This window comes from Coregonus lavaretus (assembly GCF_964263955.1).
Source record: "Coregonus lavaretus genome assembly, chromosome: 1".
Classification (NCBI taxonomy): Eukaryota; Metazoa; Chordata; class Actinopteri; order Salmoniformes; family Salmonidae; genus Coregonus; species Coregonus lavaretus.
The window spans coordinates 70507386-70525269 of NC_139988.1; the positions used below are offsets into that span (position 1 = coordinate 70507386).

At 41.8% G+C, this 17884-nt stretch overlaps 1 protein-coding gene across 2 annotated transcripts in view; it reads left to right on the forward strand.

Moving 5' to 3' along the window:
• The window catches only part of svild (supervillin d), a 150090-nt gene that overhangs the window by 29864 nt on the left and 102342 nt on the right, over positions 1 to 17884 (forward strand). Inside the window, exons 5-7 of one of the 2 annotated variants that reach the window (XM_084165649.1) lie at positions 90 to 634; positions 6535 to 6714; positions 13939 to 13973. In XM_084165649.1, the coding sequence (XP_084021775.1) occupies positions 270 to 634; positions 6535 to 6714; positions 13939 to 13973 (580 nt within the window). In that variant the 5' untranslated portion in view covers positions 90 to 269. The remainder of the gene's footprint in view (positions 1 to 89; positions 635 to 6534; positions 6715 to 13938; positions 13974 to 17884) is intronic. The other variant, XM_084165650.1, reaches the window with a different exon arrangement.

Below are 17884 nucleotides of genomic sequence, written 5' to 3' on the forward strand. Positions count from 1 at the left end.
CAGCCCTGGTGATTTAAGTGTTTGGAAGTCTCACAAAGCCTTTTTGCTTGTTGCACTACAAATGCTGTCTCTCTTGATTGTTTCAACAGTGAGATGATTTGAAAGAAGTGATCCATCATCCTTCGCGGGGAGGCCAATTGCAAAACCATCAACGTCTGAACAACTCTTGTGACTCCCTTGATCTGGTGGTGTCCAGTGGAGAGAAGGAGGCTCCTCAAACCCCCAGACATTGAGAGAAAGCGAGAGGACTTAAAAGGAGGCACAACAAAATGGATGCCGTAGACACCCTCCAGAACTCTGCCTTGGAGACCAAGGCTGAGCGCATCGCCCGCTACAAAGCCGAGAGGAGGAGAGAGCTGGCGGAGCGTTACGGAAACACAGAGGAAGTCACCTCTAAATACACCAGGAGGGACAGAAATGCTGGTGAGACCTCTGAGAAAGAGAAGCCAGAGGACAAAAGCTCCAGGTCCGAGCAGACTTTATCTAGCCGGGCCTCCAGGAATAGGACGGAAGACCGCGAAGAGTCTGTTGACAGCGAGTCCTCCCAGGAGACAGGGGGCGATGAGGAGGCCCAAACGGATACACCTGCCCCCTCAAAACCTGCTGCCACCAAGAGGCTTAACTCTAATCACAGGTGAGTCCAGTCAACTCCCCTTGTCCACTCCTAGCTCTTTTGATGCCTCCACCCGCCTGGTTTCAATTGACAGTTGTGCTGCCAGAGGGCTTGGACGTTGCTATGGGGGCCTTTGGGGCATCCAGTCTGGAGACTAATCTAGGGGAAAGCTTCCCTTGTCAGTGGTTCACCACCATACACCCCTTCTTATAAAATATCAGGATAGGTTAGTCATGCTGCTATCATATCACTCCTCTTTGGAGGGAACCATTCTGGAATATCCATAGTTGGACAAATTCAGTCATGGCGCATATGCTTTTGCTGAGACATGTTTTGCTGCATGTTATGACATCTGAGCTTCTTGTTGTGGTTCAATTTACAGCTATTCATCGGAATGGGAGTGTTTAGCCTTTTCGAGAATAAACAACATGGAAATGCTGCATGGGGAGTGGAGATTTGGGGACAAAACTAATTCGCTGCCAACAATGTCCTCGACGTCTGAACATGGATGAAGCAAAACATGTCCTTTCCTCTATTTGGGATCTTTTCCCTGTAATCAGCCCAAATATTCTGCTGAGTGCACATAAGCCTGTTGGCTCCTGACAAGCAGCCTGAGGGGATGAGTGTAGCAGAGGAGGGGGGAGATGGACAGAGTGAAAAGAGGAGAGAATGAGTGAGAGTATGGGTTGAATTTGAATGTGTTAGAACATGCACTGTAGTTTGTGCCAAAGCTTCCAGCCCCGTCCTTATTGAACTAGATAAGTCTGACTGACTGCTCGTAAGATCTTATCGTCTCCTTATTACATGTTGATTAGAAAAGGCATGCACTCATTATATTATGTTGCAATGCCCTCCTGTAAGACCTGTGGCATTTGACATGTTTCTTCACATGCAGTCAAAGTGTAGTTATGCAAAGATTATATTCAGTTTGTGGTTAGTCGTCTCAGACAAGTGTTGTCGCGCTTGCATGTCACTTAAAAGTCTTATCACACATTCTGACCTAACCAGACTCTTTGTGGCCCATGCTGTTGAATGACACCGTAACAATGTTGTTTGTGATTGCAGGTGCTGGAGCGGGTGTTAAGTAGGGCAGGTATGTTGTTGTGTTCAGGTATGCTCAGAAGTAATGGTCAGGCTGGTTTGCACACATTCACGGAACCCTCTGACGACTGTGGTTGTCTAAAAGTAGAATGGTTTAAAGGAAGCCATTTGTTACCATATCTGGCTGACCCCATTTAGTCGACTGGTCGATAGGCTGTTGGTCGACCAATATTTTTTTTGTCGAGCAATGGCAATATAAAAAAAAACAGCATGAATGGCACACGAGACACCTGTCTAATTCACGCCTGTCTGTGGATTAATCCATTGCGGGGATGGCACACCAGTATCACCAGTAGTACATTTAGCCTACTGTTAATTCCCATAATTTCTAATCTAATGCTCGTTTGGTTATGGAAATGTATGTTAATGCATACAATATATTATTATTACAGTCTTACCGTTGTCATTGTAGGAGTGGACACGTTGTTTGCGGAGCGCACAACCTAGGCTACACTTGTGAGAAAAAAGTTTGGGTTTATTTCATTCCATTTACGAGTTGTCAATGTATTAACTGTCTTTTGTTTGTAGCGCTTCTGTCAATCTTGAGTAAGGACATGCACCTGATTACGCATAGAAGTAGACCTAGGCTACCTGGCCTGTGTGCAAATGTAGGCCTATAAATGTGCCCACTTGGGGATCTGATACTATTTCTGATTGTCTTAACTCACCATCACTGTGGAGCTTCTCAAAGTAATTTTTTCTTCACCTCAAATAGCCAGTAAACGTAGTCTGTTTTTACATCTATTGAGAATAACAATAGTTCCTCAATGTAGCCTATTTTAAAAATATTTCCAGCTCCCTCCCTTTCGATAACCACTCAGGATGAAAGGGGGAAAAAATCATGCTCTGATCCGGTGGAAACATCATAAAATATCAGATTACTTCTTATCCCTTGTGCAAATAGCCTACAGCTGTGTCGGTCTGTCAGGAGCTCACTGGCGCTCAAAACTCTGAGGGCCCAGAATATTTTGTACAATGTTGCAAGTTTGCTAGCACGAGCTTCGGCCCGGACCAAGTTAATAGTTGATAGGCTACAATGTTTCAAGTTCGTTGCAGACAGGCCATGTGTAGCCAATGTGATTTATAGGATATTTATTTTTATCTGGATATTTTCTACCTGCAGGTTGCAATGTTTTTATTTGTTGGCTTTAAGTAGGCTATTTATACATATTGGCAATGGCAATAAAGTTACTTTTATTATTTTAGATTTGTGTAATTTTCATTTACATGAAATAGATTTTGATATATGAAGACTTTATTATAAATGAAATGAAACTGTTCCACGAAAATGTGCATATGGAAATCATAACTGGCAAGCAGATCAGTAGAAATGGTACAATAACTTGGCACTCCAAATGAAAAAGATTGCCGACCGCTGGTGTAGCCTATTACCGGCAATTTCAGGAGCCTAATGACAGAATCTGCGAAGGCCAGCAGCAGCGGGCAGCGGGAGGAGGAGGAGGGTCGGGAACAGGTTTAAAAAAAAAAAAAAATGTCTACTGGTTTGGCTATATTGAGCTCTGGCTCCCTCGTTAGTAATTTCTGTGTCTTAATTTTTAATCGCAGTGCTTAAAGCATAAGACAAGCTCAGGAGCCTACATATAGTTGACTTTATTCAAACATTAGGGTGTGAAATACACTCTTGGTCTACCAATATTTTTTTTTAGTCTGGGACAGCCCTAGTGGGTGGGTGGTCAAACCTCTCTTCCTCGGCCAAGTGTTGTTTTGTGCTGTGTAAACCCATGCAGTGCTTGTAGTAAACACCAGTAATTGTGGTGTTGGGAGTGATTCAATTCCAGATTAACCAAAGACTGGCCTCCAGGCTTGGCGGTAAACCGCATTTGACTATATACCAGTATTGATGCATGGACTGGTTTGGATTTATACTTTACTTTTACGTAACGGTATTTCAATGTTTAGTACGGTATTTCAATGTTTAGTTTGTTAAATATTAAATGCCAAAAGCACCCTAGAAATCGGTTCAATGCCCCTTGTGGCGGGATTAAGAACTGCCATTGAATCTGTTTACATTTACATTTTAGTCATTTAGCAGACGCTCTTATCCAGAGCGACTTACAGTTAGTGAGTGCATACATTTTCATACTGGCCCCCCGTGGGAAACGAACCCACAACCCTGGCGTTGCAAGCGCCATGCTCTACCTACTGAGCTACAGGGGACTATTGAACATAATTCGTCATAGAGAAGAATTATCCTGATAAAAGTAAAGGGACTTCTTCCTCAAAATACAAGCGTACAAAGACAAAACAAATGTGGTACAGTGTGGAAATGATAACTAATGAGTGAAGGAAATGCAGACATTGAAAATGCTGAATCATTTTTGGTTGAAGTTTGATTGTTTTATACTGTTCAATCAGAAGAGAGAGAGACCCATAAAAACCACTTAGAATGTTTTAGTTGCCACCCTAGGGTCATGCACTACTCATTAAGCATATTTAGAACTTGTATTATTCAAAAACATAAAATACTGTCAAAAATGATAAATATCGTGATATGATATTTTGGCCATATCGCCCAGCCCTACCTCCAGTTAAGCATTATTTTTCAATGGTAGTTTATAGGGATGTAATGATTCACTGATGCGCATCGGGCCCCGATTCAAATGTTTAAGATACGACTGCATCGGTCTGCGGACCCCAAACTGATCCAAATGTTAGCATGCATCGCTCAGAAATTATTTTGTTGTTCATATTACTTTCTTTCTACCTTTCGAAAATACCTCATCTTCTGTGACAACTGATGCGTCCTCTCCTTCAGTGTCGAACTAAGCATGTAACTGTGTTGACAGTCATTGATCTACAAGTCATTTTGCATGCTGAACAACCCCAGGGAATATCAGTAGCCTGTGCCAAGATTCATGCACTGACCAATCCGAGGTAGGCAGCCTATTCCTGATCTTGCACATCTGCGCGGCACCTTCAGCATTCAAATGCTAAAATGGCTTGCGCAATATTAGGTTTTATTAGTTGAGTGACAACCTATGTGATTTGCTAGGTTATTGTTATCTAGGCGCTGTTGAAAATTGTGTTTTACTGGACTAAAAGTAAGCTACCAGAGACCCAACTCTCATCTGGCTATAGGCTACATGCTTAAAGGGGCTTACAATAGATTTGATTTTTCAGGTTCACCATCAGCAATAGTTTTGGTAGTTTTGCTTTAAACAAAAAGTGTATATTGTCATTTTTAGATATACAGGGTAAAGTTGATAATTTCATAACAAGGATAGCAATCACTTTGCGAGGCGCACTGCATGGCCAAAGCAGAGGAGAAAATAAGATCACTAAACATCCAAATGGTCAAAACCATTAGATTTTGAGATTGGGGGGTGAAATCCAAAATTGTGCTATAAATATTAATTGGCTATGTCATAGCTAATTTGTAAATGATAAATATTGGTACATTACTAGCTCAAACACTTAATCTGCAAAATTGACAAGTTAATTAGTGGGTGATGCCGATTTCAGAACCAAAGTGGGGGGACACAAAACAGGCTACATTTTACCCCTTAATCTGATAGTGGTTAGTGGGTTGGTAGATGCCTAGTCTCCTTTATGGCTCAGCTCAGGTGCAGCATAAAAAAACTCAGCAAAAAAAGAAACGTCCTCTCACTGTCAACTGCGTTTATTTTCAGCAAACTTAACATGTGTAAATATTTGTATGAACATAACAATATTCAACATATTTTTACTAATTATCTTTCATTAGGCCAGGGCTCTCCAACCCTGTTCCTGGAGAGCTAGGTCCTGTAGGTTTTTGCTCTAATCCTAATCTAGCACACCTGAATCTAATAATTAGCTGGTTGATAGCAGGGCTGGGAATTGGCAGGGACCTCACGATATTATCACGATACTTAGGTGCTGATACGATATGTATTGCGATTCTCACGATTTTATATGTATTGCGATTTTATTGCGATTTGATGTTCCAAACATTGCTCATTGCTGCAGAGAGACTAGAGAGCATAAAGGTTCTGAAAATATGTTGGCTCACTATTAAAAAAGCAGATGAACAAGCTATAGGATGAAAAATACCTGAATATTGGCGCAGGTACAGCTGCAAGCGCTAGCTAACGCTACCTAAAGTAGGAGCATTTTAGTATTTCATTTTATTTTTACAAATCGATTCTTGGAGTCAAATATCGACATGATATTGCGTTATGTAACTATCGATTCTTTTTTAATTAAACATTTTTTCTTCCCCTATCACTAGTTGATAAGCCTAATCAGGTCAGTTACCACTGGGGTTGGAGCAAAAACCTACAGGAGGGTAGCTCTCCAGGAACATGGTTGGAGAGCCCCGCACTATGCCCTTTTGTACTAACACAATTAGCATTCAGGCTTTGTGATGATTATCAAAGATGGTGTCTGTCTGGTAGCTGAGAGCATGACAATCTCTGCGTGATTCAGAGAGACGAGTGTTCTGTCTCTGTCTAAGTCAGTATTTCCTAACTCCAGTGTTACAGTACCCCTGACTGCACACATTTTGTTTGTATCCCCGGACAAGCATACTTGATTGAACTTGTCAACTAATCATCAAGCCCTCAATGAGTTGAATCAGGTGTTTTTGTCTGTGGCTACAACAAAAATGTGTGCTGTTGGGGTTACTCGAGGACCGGAGTTGGGGAAACACTGGTCTAAGTGTTTGATTTATGACTTCTCTGGTTTACTCTGGCTGTCTGTTTTTCTTTAAATGTTTTCCAACTTCCTCCCCCATCTTTCACTCACCATTATTCTTTCCTACTTTTTTTTTGTATTTTTCTCATTTTTCTTGTTCTTCTTGTTCTTCTCTGTTTGGACACTAGCATGGACACGCTGCATGTCGTGGCCCCTCCCCTTCACCCGCCAGTAAAGCCAGGGGCGGGGTCAACCACGCGTCGCCGACCCCTCCGGTTGCTAAGGGGGGTGTCTGAAGGGGGCCGAATGGCTAGCGGGCGTTTTCGGACGCAACCGGTGACCGCCAGCGACGTCACAGCGAGTCAATGGTAGGGTTCAAGGAAGAGCCACTAGTCCCCAATAGACAACGTTAGCTTGATGCTCACTGTGCCGAGCTCAAGTGTAGTGGACAAGTGTAGAGACGCATAAAGGATAGTATAGCTGTGTGTGTGTCTGTGCGTGTGTTTGTGTGCGAGGGCATGCAACCAGTTGCTAAATCAGTTACTTTTAGTGAAAAAAGCTATCCTTGCTGTGGTCAATAATGTAGCCGCTTTACTTCGATACTAACCTAGTTGTCGTTGCAGTGTCCCGTTTTCTGGTTCAGCATCACCCTCTATTCCAATGTGCACTTTGCCCCCTTACCCAGCTATCCCCTCCAGGCCCTTATGTTTTCAAACCAGCTTCCTTCCTTGTGTTACATCATCGTCCGTCCCCACATCAGCAGCTCTCAATCCGAATTTAACGGCAATTACTTATAGATGAACAGCTGTCTTCAAATGGTTCAGTTTCGCTGTTATTATGGGTCATGATGTGGCTGTGGGTGCATGGATACACAGTGTGATCAGTCTTTCTAACCTCCAGGAATTCATGTTGAATTGAACATTTTGAGGCGATGGTAAGTAGCCTTCTTCCCTGCAAAATTCCTGTTGGAGGATTCCCTCCATGCTTATTCCTTCATGATTTCGGGAGCCCTCCAACCGGGATTTCTGGAAAACATGGTAATTTTGGTAAAGTTACAGAAATGTTGCAACTTTACATGGCTACGTCTTTCTTCATGACCTTATGTGACCCTCTGTCTGTCTGTCTGTGTGTGTGTGTGTGTGTGTGTGTGTGTGCCTGCCTGCGTCTGCGCGTGCCTCAGGGTTTCCATTAGGAAAATGTTGCGCCGGACAATGTGACTGGTAAGACTTCAATTTACCGGCCATTTCAGAAATGTATCAGACCCATATGCATTGGGTGCATAACCCATTAGGTCGTCCACTAGGGCTGACCCCAATTAGTCAACTGGTCCGTTATTTGGTCGTTAGGCTGTTGGTCGATTGAGATTTGTTTTAGTCGAGCAGTAACAAATATAAATATATACAGTGGGGAAAAAAAGTATTTAGTCAGCCACCAATTGTGCAAGTTCTCCCACTTAAAAAGATGAGAGAGGCCTGTAATTTTCATCATAGGTACATGTCAACTATGACAGACAAAATGAGAAAAACAAATCCAGAAAATCACATTGTAGGATTTTTTATGAATTTATTTGCAAATTATGGTGGAAAATAAGTATTTGGTCAATAACAAAAGTTTCTCAATACTTTTGTTATATACCCTTTGTTGGCAATGACACAGGTCAAACGTTTTCTGTAAGTCTTCACAAGGTTTTCACACACTGTTGCTGGTATTTTGGCCCATTCCTCCATGCAGATCTCCTCTAGAGCAGTGATGTTTTGGGGCTGTCGCTGGGCAACACAGACTTTCAACTCCCTCCAAAAATGTTCTATGGGGTTGAGATCTGGAGACTGGCTAGGCCACTCCAGGACCTTGAAATGCTTCTTACGAAGCCACTCCTTCGTTGCCCGGGCGGTGTGTTTGGGATCATTGTCATGCTGAAAGACCCAGTCACGTTTCATCTTCAATGCCCTTGCTGATGGAAGGAGGTTTTCACTCAAAATCTCACGATACATGGCCCCATTCATTCTTTCCTTTACACGGATCAGTCGTCCTGGTCCCTTTGCAGAAAAACAGCCCCAAAGCATTATGTTTCCACCCCCATGCTTCACAGTAGGTATGGTGTTCTTTGGATGCAACTCAGCATTCTTTGTCCTCCAAACACGACGAGTTGAGTTTTTACCAAAAAGTTATATTTTGGTTTCATATGACATTCTCCCAATCATCTTCTGGATCATCCAAATGCACTCTAGCAAACTTCAGATGGGCCTGGACATGTACTGGCTTAAGCAGGGGGACACGTCTGCACTGCAGGATTTGAGTCCCTGGTGGCGTAGTGTGTTACTGATGGTAGGCTTTGTTACTTTGGTCCCAGCTCTCTGCAGGTCATTCACTAGGTCCCCCCGTGTGGTTCTGGGATTTTTGCTCGCCGTTCTTGTGATCATTTTGACCCCACGGGGTGAGATCTTGCGTGGAGCCCCAGATCGAGGGAGATTATCAGTGGTCTTGTATGTCTTCCATTTCCTAATAATTGCTCCCACAGTTGATTTCTTCAAACCAAGCTGCTTAACTATTGCAGATTCAGTCTTCCCAGCCTGGTGCAGGTCTACAATTTTGTTTCTGGTGTCCTTTGACAGCTCTTTGGTCTTGGCCATAGTGGAGTTTGGAGTGTGACTGTTTGAGGTTGTGGACAGGTGTCTTTTATACTGATAACAAGTTCAAACAGGTGCCTTTAATACAGGTAACGAGTGGAGGACAGAGGAGCCTCTTAAAGAAGAAGTTACAGGTCTGTGAGAGCCATAAATCTTGCTTGTTTGTAGGTGACCAAATACTTATTTTCCACCATAATTTGCAAATAAATTCATAAAAAATCCTACAATGTGATTTTCTGGATTTTTTTTTCTCAATTTGTCTGTCATAGTTGACGTGTACCTATGATGAAAATTACAGGCCTCTCTCATCTTTTTAAGTGGGAGAACTTGCACAATTGGTGGCTGACTAAATACTTTTTTTCCCCACTGTATATATATATATGGTGAACTAATCCATTGCGGAGGCCTAGACTAAAAGGCCATTTATGCTTGATCCGACAATGTGGTCCTAGGCTCCATATGGAGGGTATGATGCAATTACGGCGCCTCCAGAGGCATGCAGAGGCCAAATCGAGCTCCGTACCGCTTCGCCATGCGCATCCCACATTTTTTAACAATGCGGAGGGTTCTGTATAGCTCCCCATTGATATGATTGGTTGACGGTAAGTGGGGGCGGTACATCCTGTAGAAAACACAAACTCACTTCCTTGACAACAGCTCTGCACGGCTCCGCGAAGCACAAGAAGAATGAATGCCCTGACTTCTGCTGAGGCGTATCACCGTAAATGCTGCATGGCCAATTCAAACGTCGGATTGACCGTGCACCTAGATGCACAATGCACTTCTCTCTCCAGAATGCGTGCTATCCCGCCAATTTGTGCACATTAATTGTTTCATAACTTAATTGTGTGAATTGTTTGCATTTGATTGTTAGTGTATGTCAATTCCCCATTACATATATCACCAGCAGTACATTTACCGTTCTACAATGTTTGTTACTTTGGTTATGGTAATTTCTGTTAATGCATTCAATATTATTATCCCAGTCTTCCCGTTATCATTATCGGAGTGGACACATTGTTTGCAGAGTGCACAACCTATGCTACGCTTGTGAGAAACACGTTTTGGTTTATTTCATTCCATTTACGAGTTTTGTCAATTTAGTCATTGGCTTTTGTTTGAGTAGGGACGTGCATGCATAGAAGTAGGCCTATAGGCTACCTGGCCTGCACGCAAATGTAGTTATATAAATGTGCCCATTTGGGGATCTGATAGTATTTCTGATTGGCTTAACGCACCACCACTAATGACCCGTGGAGCTTCTCAAAGTAATGTTTTCTTCAACTCAAATAGCAAGCAAACAAAGTCTGTTTTTACATCCATTGAGAATTACAATAGTTCCTCAATGTATTTGAAAAATCTACTACTCACCATGAAATGGAAAAATTTCATGCTCTGATCCAGTGAAAAGGTAATAAAATAGGCCTACCTGATTACTTCTTATCAGTGCTTGACTTGGACTGAAATAGGTTCAGGTACTCATTTTGGGTGCTGGTACTGTTTATACTTAGGTGCAGGAGCTCCACAATACTTTTGAGCTAATATTCTATAAGAGGGACAAGAGCTCAAGCAGTAGAACATTTGAGGTGCCGGTACTCAGCTCCGGTGAGCTCCTGCCCAAGTCAAGCACTGCTTCTTATCCCTTGCGTAAATAGCCTACAGCTGTGTCTGTCCCGAGGTCACTGGCACGGGAAACTCTGAGGGTCCAGCATATTATACAATGCAGCAAGTTCGCTAGCGCAAGCTTTGGCCCGGACGAAGTTAATAGTTGACGTTTCAAGTTTGTTGCAGAAAGGCCATGTGTAGCCAATTTAATTTATAGGATATTTATTTTTATCCGGATATTTTCTACCTGCAGGCTGCAATGTTTTTATTTGTATTTATTTATTATGTAGGCTATTTTTACATAGTTGGCAATGGCAATAGAAGTTACTTTTTAGGTTTATCATTTTCATTTAGATTTGGATTGAATTTTGATTAACCATTATTATTAACCATTTATTATTTTATTATTATTAACCACATGACAATTATTTTGAGCTATGAAGATATTATTATAAATTAAATGAAACTGTTTCAAGAAAATGTGCATATGAAAACCATAACTGGCACGCAGATCGGTAGAAATTGTAAGATATATTGGCATTCCACATGAGAAAGGTTGCCGACTCCTCGTGTAGCCTATTACCGGCAACTTCAGGAGAGTAGTGGCAGAATCTGCGAAAGCCAGCAGGAGAGGGAGGAGAGTAATTAGGTCAGGTTAAGGTTTTTTTCTTCTGGTTATCTAGATCTCTGGTGCCCTCTTGAGGCATTTGTCTTATTTCATCAAACCGTAAGCAAGCATCAGACAAGCTCAATGCATATAGTTGATTTTATTAAAACAAAGGTGATCCTGCCAGTAGCATATGCTTGTCTCAAAGATTAGGCCATGCAAGTCTAAGTACACATGGCCGGTACAGTGAAACTGTGAATGGCTCAATAAATCAGTTATGTATGGAAAAATATACTTTAAATATGTTAACCAATTGATTGGTCGAAAGAACAGACAACTTTTGGTTGACCAACATTTTTTCTTCTCTGGGACAGCCCTAGCGTCCACCCATGGTGCTCAGAATGACTGAAATCACATTTAGATTATGGTAACTCATCTTACCAGAACATGCAACTCATGTAATGAAGCAGCCAATAAAATGTAATTTTCAAACATTTGTCAAAATGCAGTTCGCGGGAAAACACCATTCTAATATGTGACAGAGATGATCATCTCTGATAGAAACCTAGAAAGAGGGGGAATCTAAAGATGCAACAACTAGGATGGGTTGCTAATATGACTAGGATTGTGCCTTAGGCGTCTGGACAAGAAAGTTGATTTGAAAGCCAATAGAACAGGAGAGAAATGGCATAGCGGTGGGTCCAATAGGGAAATAAGTACATTAATTTTTTTGGTGGCAAAATTATATAATTACTCCTGTCTGTACAGAAATGAATAAAGTCATTAAAAATACTTCACCAAAATGCATGACTTAGCCACAGAGGAATCGAGGATCAATAGCTTCTTTAAAAAAAATAGCTGTGTATTGTTTCGTATCATAAGCTTGCAGGCTTATGCCTATTTGGGAAGCCCGCAATTTGGGCAGCGCGCGGCAATTGGCCTAGCTGATTATTGAGTTGCGGCTGTCAGTGAAAAGCATCTAAAATACAGTACCAGTCAAAAGTTTAGACACCTACTCATTCAAGGGTTTTTCTTAATGTTTTACTATTTTCTACATGTAGAATATTAGTGAAGACATAAAAACATAGAAATAACACATATGGAATCATGTAGTAACCAAAAAAGTATTAAACAAATCAAAATATATTTTATATATGAAATTCTTCTATCATTGTCCAGTTGAAAAACAAATGATAGTCCCACTAAGGCCAAACCAGATGGGATGGCGTATCGCTGCAGAATGCTGTGGTAGCCATGCTGGTTAAGTGCGCCTTGAGTTCTAAATAAATCACAGTGTCACCAGCAAAGCACCCCCACACCATAACACCTCCTCCTCCTCCATGCTTTACGGTGGGAAAGACACATGCGGAGATCATCCGTTCACCCACACCGTGTCTCACAAAGACACAGCGGTTGGAACCAAAAATCTCAAATTTGGACTCCAGACCAAAGGACAAATCTCCACCGGTCTAATGTCCATTGCTCGTGTTTCTTGGCCCAAGCACTTCTCTTCTTCTTATTGGTGTCCTTTAGTAGTGGTTTCTTTGCAGCAATTTGACCATGAAGGCCTGATTCACACAGTCCCCTCTGAACAGTTGATTTTGAGATGTGTCTGTGACTTGAACTCTGTGTTTATTTGGGCTGCAATTTCTTGAGGCTGGTAACTCTAATGAACTTATCCTCTGCAGCAGATGTAATTCTGGGTCTTCCTTTCCTGTGGCGGTCCTCATGAGAGCCAGTTTCATCATAGCACTTGATGGTTTTTGCGACTGCACTTGAAGAAACATTCAAAGTTCTTGAAATGTTCCGTATTGACTGACCTTCATGTCTTAAAGTAATGATGGACTGTCATTTCTCTTTTCTTATTTGAGCTGTTCTTGCCATAATATGGACTTGGTCTTTTACCAAATAGGGCTATCTTCTGTATACCCCCCTACCTTGTCACAACACAACTGATTGGCTCAAACAAATTAACTTTTAAGAAGGTACACCTGTTAATTGAAATGCATTCCAGTTGACTACCTCATGAAGCTGGTTGAGAGAATGCCAAGTGTGCAAAACTGTCATCAAGGCAAAGGGTGACTATTTGAAGAATCTCAAATATTTATTTGTATTTTTTACAAATAAATCGACTTACAGGAGCAATTAGGGTTAAGTGCCTTGCTCAAGGGCACATCGTCAGATTTTTCACCTAGTCGGCTCGGGGATTAGAACCAGCTACCTTTCGGTTACTGGCACAACGCTCTTAACCACTAAGCTACCTGCCGCCCCAAAAGTTGTACACTTTTTTGGTTAGTACATGATTCCATATGTGTTATTTCATAGTTTTGATGTCTTCACTATTATTCTACAGTGTAAAAAAAAATATGATGACTAACGAAAAGAGACATATGCCAATTTAATTCCACTAAATTATGCAAATTAACCTATAGACCGATAAGCTGATTTCCATCGACTGGTATTTCCATCAATGAATAAAAAACATTCTTTTGCAATGGGATTTTTTTTCTCCCAGTCATTTTGGCCGGCAACAGTTTTATTTATCGGCTTTTCATTTTTATTTTTGGCCAAAAGCTGGCTGACGGAAACCCTGGCATGCCTGTGTGTTATAGTTAGCAGGTGAAACCATGTCATCTTTTGTCCCCTTGCCATATATCTCAGTGTGTGACCTCATTTGTCTTCTCTCGCGCTCTCTCTCTCTCTTCCTTTCTCTCTCTCTCTTTCTCTCTCTCTCTTTCTCTCTCTTTTAACAGTCTTTTGGAAGCCGGGGACGCCGAGGAGCCAAAGGGTAAGAACTCTTTGCTTTTACAGGCCTCAAAGGCCCCATTGTACAAGGAGGAAAGTATTTTCTTTCCACCTCCTTTGTACTTTCTATGCATTTCAAATTCTAAAGGAAAGAGACTACAAAGTGTACAGTACACAGGTACTATAGCTGTGTGATAAGAGGGCTTTGATTGGGCTAATGTCACGTACCGGAGCAGAATGAAAGGGGATTCTTCAGGCCACAGCCTTTTCAGTTCAGGGACCATCCCACCTCAGCGGTTCATGTTCAGCATCAAAAGCAGCAGTGGTGGCACAGGATGAGGCCGCGTGTGTGTGTGCGTGCGTCCGTGTGTGTGCGCCTCTGAGAGAGAGGGAGTGAGTGTGTAAGAGGGAGAGAGAGTATTCAGTGTGACTGTGTGTGAATGAGAAACAGAGGGAGAGAGAGATTGTGGGTGACTTACTTTAAGTGCTACTGTGTATAAAACAAGTGTGCGTGCATGACTGTGTGTGTGAGATGGAGAGATGTTCAGGGCCTGAAGGGAAAGGGGCAAAATGCTTTTTAATGTTGCAGCAGCCATTCCCGAATCCAGACCAATCGCAGAGCTTGTTCCGACACGGAGAGTGAGAGAGAGGGAAAATTGTGGAGTTAGACCATGGATCCCTTCTTCGCTTCCTTACTCGCAACCACCCACTTCAATTAAACATTGGAGATACAAAGCAGAGATACAAAAACAGAACAGACCGAGGAAGAGGCAGAAGAAAAACAAGGGAGGAGAAAGGAGGAATCGAACTGAAGATACAAAAAGGGTCAGAAGGAGAGAGGAGACGGGGAAAGGTAAGCTCTGTGGGCTCGTCAATTAGTGTGTATACGCAGAGTTGGCAAAGCCTTTGTTTTGCTTTCAGAGTTTTCTATTGGAGGAAGGGGAGTGGGGGGGTCAGATTCGGTGTCCCGTCATAGATAGTATGGAGTTCCCCATCCGTGAAACTGTTCCACTGGCACGTGTGGCAGCATTTAACTCTCAAATGGAAAAGCCTCGTCGAACTACGAAAAATATTGGCTCGGCACATACATTTTCACTTACTTAAAAGTATGCTAATATCTTGAAAAGAAAGAAGAGAAACGTGTGAAGTTTTTGAATGAATGTGTGAATTCCAACCACAGATCTCAATTCTGGAGCGCTCCAAGAGGATGCTCGGTAATATTCACATCAGCGTTGCTGGCTCCATTGGCCCCTACAGCCATCCCCGATTTCCGATTGGCTCCCTGTCTTTCCCTGAGGGATACAAGCTGTTTCAAGATGAATGGGAAACACTTACGGAACAATTGCTAATCTTAAGAGGCAGACATTTTCCCAAGGCTTTTCCAGGCTTTATGTGTTTATTTTGATCTCTGCAAAACAGCTAGGATAAAGTGAGGAGAGCTGGACTGGAGTCAAACAGTGTCTTAGAGTAGGAGTGCTGATCTGGGATCAGTTTCCCCATGTCCGTATATGATCTTATTCATTATGATCAACAAGGCAAAATTGATCCTATATCAGCACTCCTACTCTCTGACTCTTTGTCAAAATGGGCTCTGGCTTGAAGTCAAAACGAAAACCCCCCACTGAGCATAACTAGAGTGAAGCTCAACTTCCTTGGCTTGTGTGTGTGTGTGTGTGTGTGTGTGTAATGGGTCTTTGCTGACTTGTGTCAGAAGTAGTTTTGAACAGCCGACTCGAGTGGATTTTGGATTACGTCAATGTGATGGCCACATGTAGCCACACAGCTATTCCTATCCTTTGCACTTTAACATTCATTTGCACCAAGCATTTCATGTCCAATGAAATAATGACCAATGCATGGTTTTCATTTCAAATGTCAGACACACATTTTTGAAATTCTTGCATATATTAATTATAAGTTGAGTGCACGCTCTTAGAGTTATATTTCTAACATCTTAATCTAACAATTATTTACACTACCAGTCAAAAGTTTGGGCACACCTACTCATTCACGGGTTTTTCTTTATTTGTACTATTTTCTACATTGTAGAATAATAGTGAAGACATCAAAACTATGAAATAACACATATGGAATCATGTAGTAACCAAAAAAGTGTTAAACAAATCAAAATATATTTCATATTTGAGATTCTTCAAATAGCCACCCTTTGCCTTGATGACAAGCTGCACACTCTTGGCATTCTCTAAACCAGCTTCATGAGGTAGTCACCTGGAATGCATTTCAATTAACAGGTGTGCCTTGTTAAAAGTTAATGTGTGGAATTTCTTTCCTTCTTAATGCGTTTGAGCCAATCAGTTGTGTTGTGTCAAGGTAGTGTGGGGGGTTATACAGAAGATAGCCCTATTTGGTAAAAGACCAAGTCCATATTATGGCAAGAACAGCTCAAATGAGCAAAGAGAAATGACAGTCCATTATTACTTTAAGACATGAAGGTCAGTCAATACGGAACATTTCAAGAACGTTGAAAGTTTCTTCAAGTGCAGTCGCAAAAACCATCAAGCGCTATGATGAAACTGGCTCTCATGAGGACCGCCACAGGAATGGAAGACCCATAGTTACCTCTGCTGTAGAGGATACGTTCATTAGAGTTACCAGCCTCAGAAATTGCAGCCCAAATAAATGCTTCACAGAGTTCAATTCACAGACACATCTCAACGTCAACTGTTCAGAGGGGACTGTGTGAATCAGGCCTTCATGGTCGAATTGCTGCAAAGAAACCACTACTAAAGGAAACCAATAAGAAGATACCTGCATGGGCCAAGAAACACGAGCAATGGACATTAGACCGGTGGAAATTTGTCCTTTGGTCTGGAGTCCAAATTGGAGATTTTTGGTTCCAACCGCTGTGTCTTTGTGAGACACGGTGTGGGTGAGCGGATGATCTCTGCATGTGTAGTTTCCACCGTAAAACATGGAGGAGGAGGTGTTATGGTTTGAGGGTGCTTTGCTGGTGACACTGTCTGTGATTTATTTAGAATTCAAGGCACACTTAACCAGCATGGCTACCACAGCATTCTGCAGCGATACGTCATCCCATCTGGTTTGGCCTTAGTGGGACTATCATTTGTTTTTCAATAGGACAATGACCCAACACACCTCCAGGCTGTGTAAGGGCTATTTGACCAAGAAGGAGAGTGATTGAGTGCTGCATCAGATGACCTGGCCTCCACAATCCCCCAACCTCAACCAAATTGAGATGGTTTGGGATAAGTCGGACCGCAAAGTGAAGGAAAAGCAGCCAACAAGTGCTCAGCATATGTGGGAACTCCTTCAAGACTGTTGGAAAAGCATTCCAGGTGAAGCTGGTTGAGATAATGCCAAGAGTGTGCAAAGCTATAATCAAGGCAAAGGGTGGCTATTTGAATAATATTTTGATTTGTTTAACACTTTTTTGGTTACTACATATGTGTTATTTCATAGTTTTGATGTCTTCACTATTATTCTACAATGTAGAAAATAGTCAAAATAAAGAAAAACCCTTGAATGAGTAGGTATGTCCAATCTTTTGACTGGTACTGTGTATGTTTTACCATTTTAGTTTTTGCAGCTTTTTTCTGGTACCTTATCTGCTGCATGGTGGCCGGGTGTGCTGCTAATTGGCACAATCTATTATCTTGAAATGGAAGGGCGTGTCGGGTGATACCACCACCATCCAGCATAGGGGAAATGGATTTCCCCAGTTTAAACTGTTATGCTAGAATTTTATATTTAAAATGCATATATTTAAAACTATAGAAGCTTTTAAAATTGTAATTAATCACGCTGTTATTTCTAATTACCACATTTGTATCTTCTGTGTGCTGACCTTATGGCTTCAGTTAAAGTGAAGGCAGGAAAAACGTAACCACATGTAACACATGGATTTACATTATTATAGGCATCAAAATCCCAATGCAAAGTTACACTTCACTGTTCAATTATTTGAGTTATTAC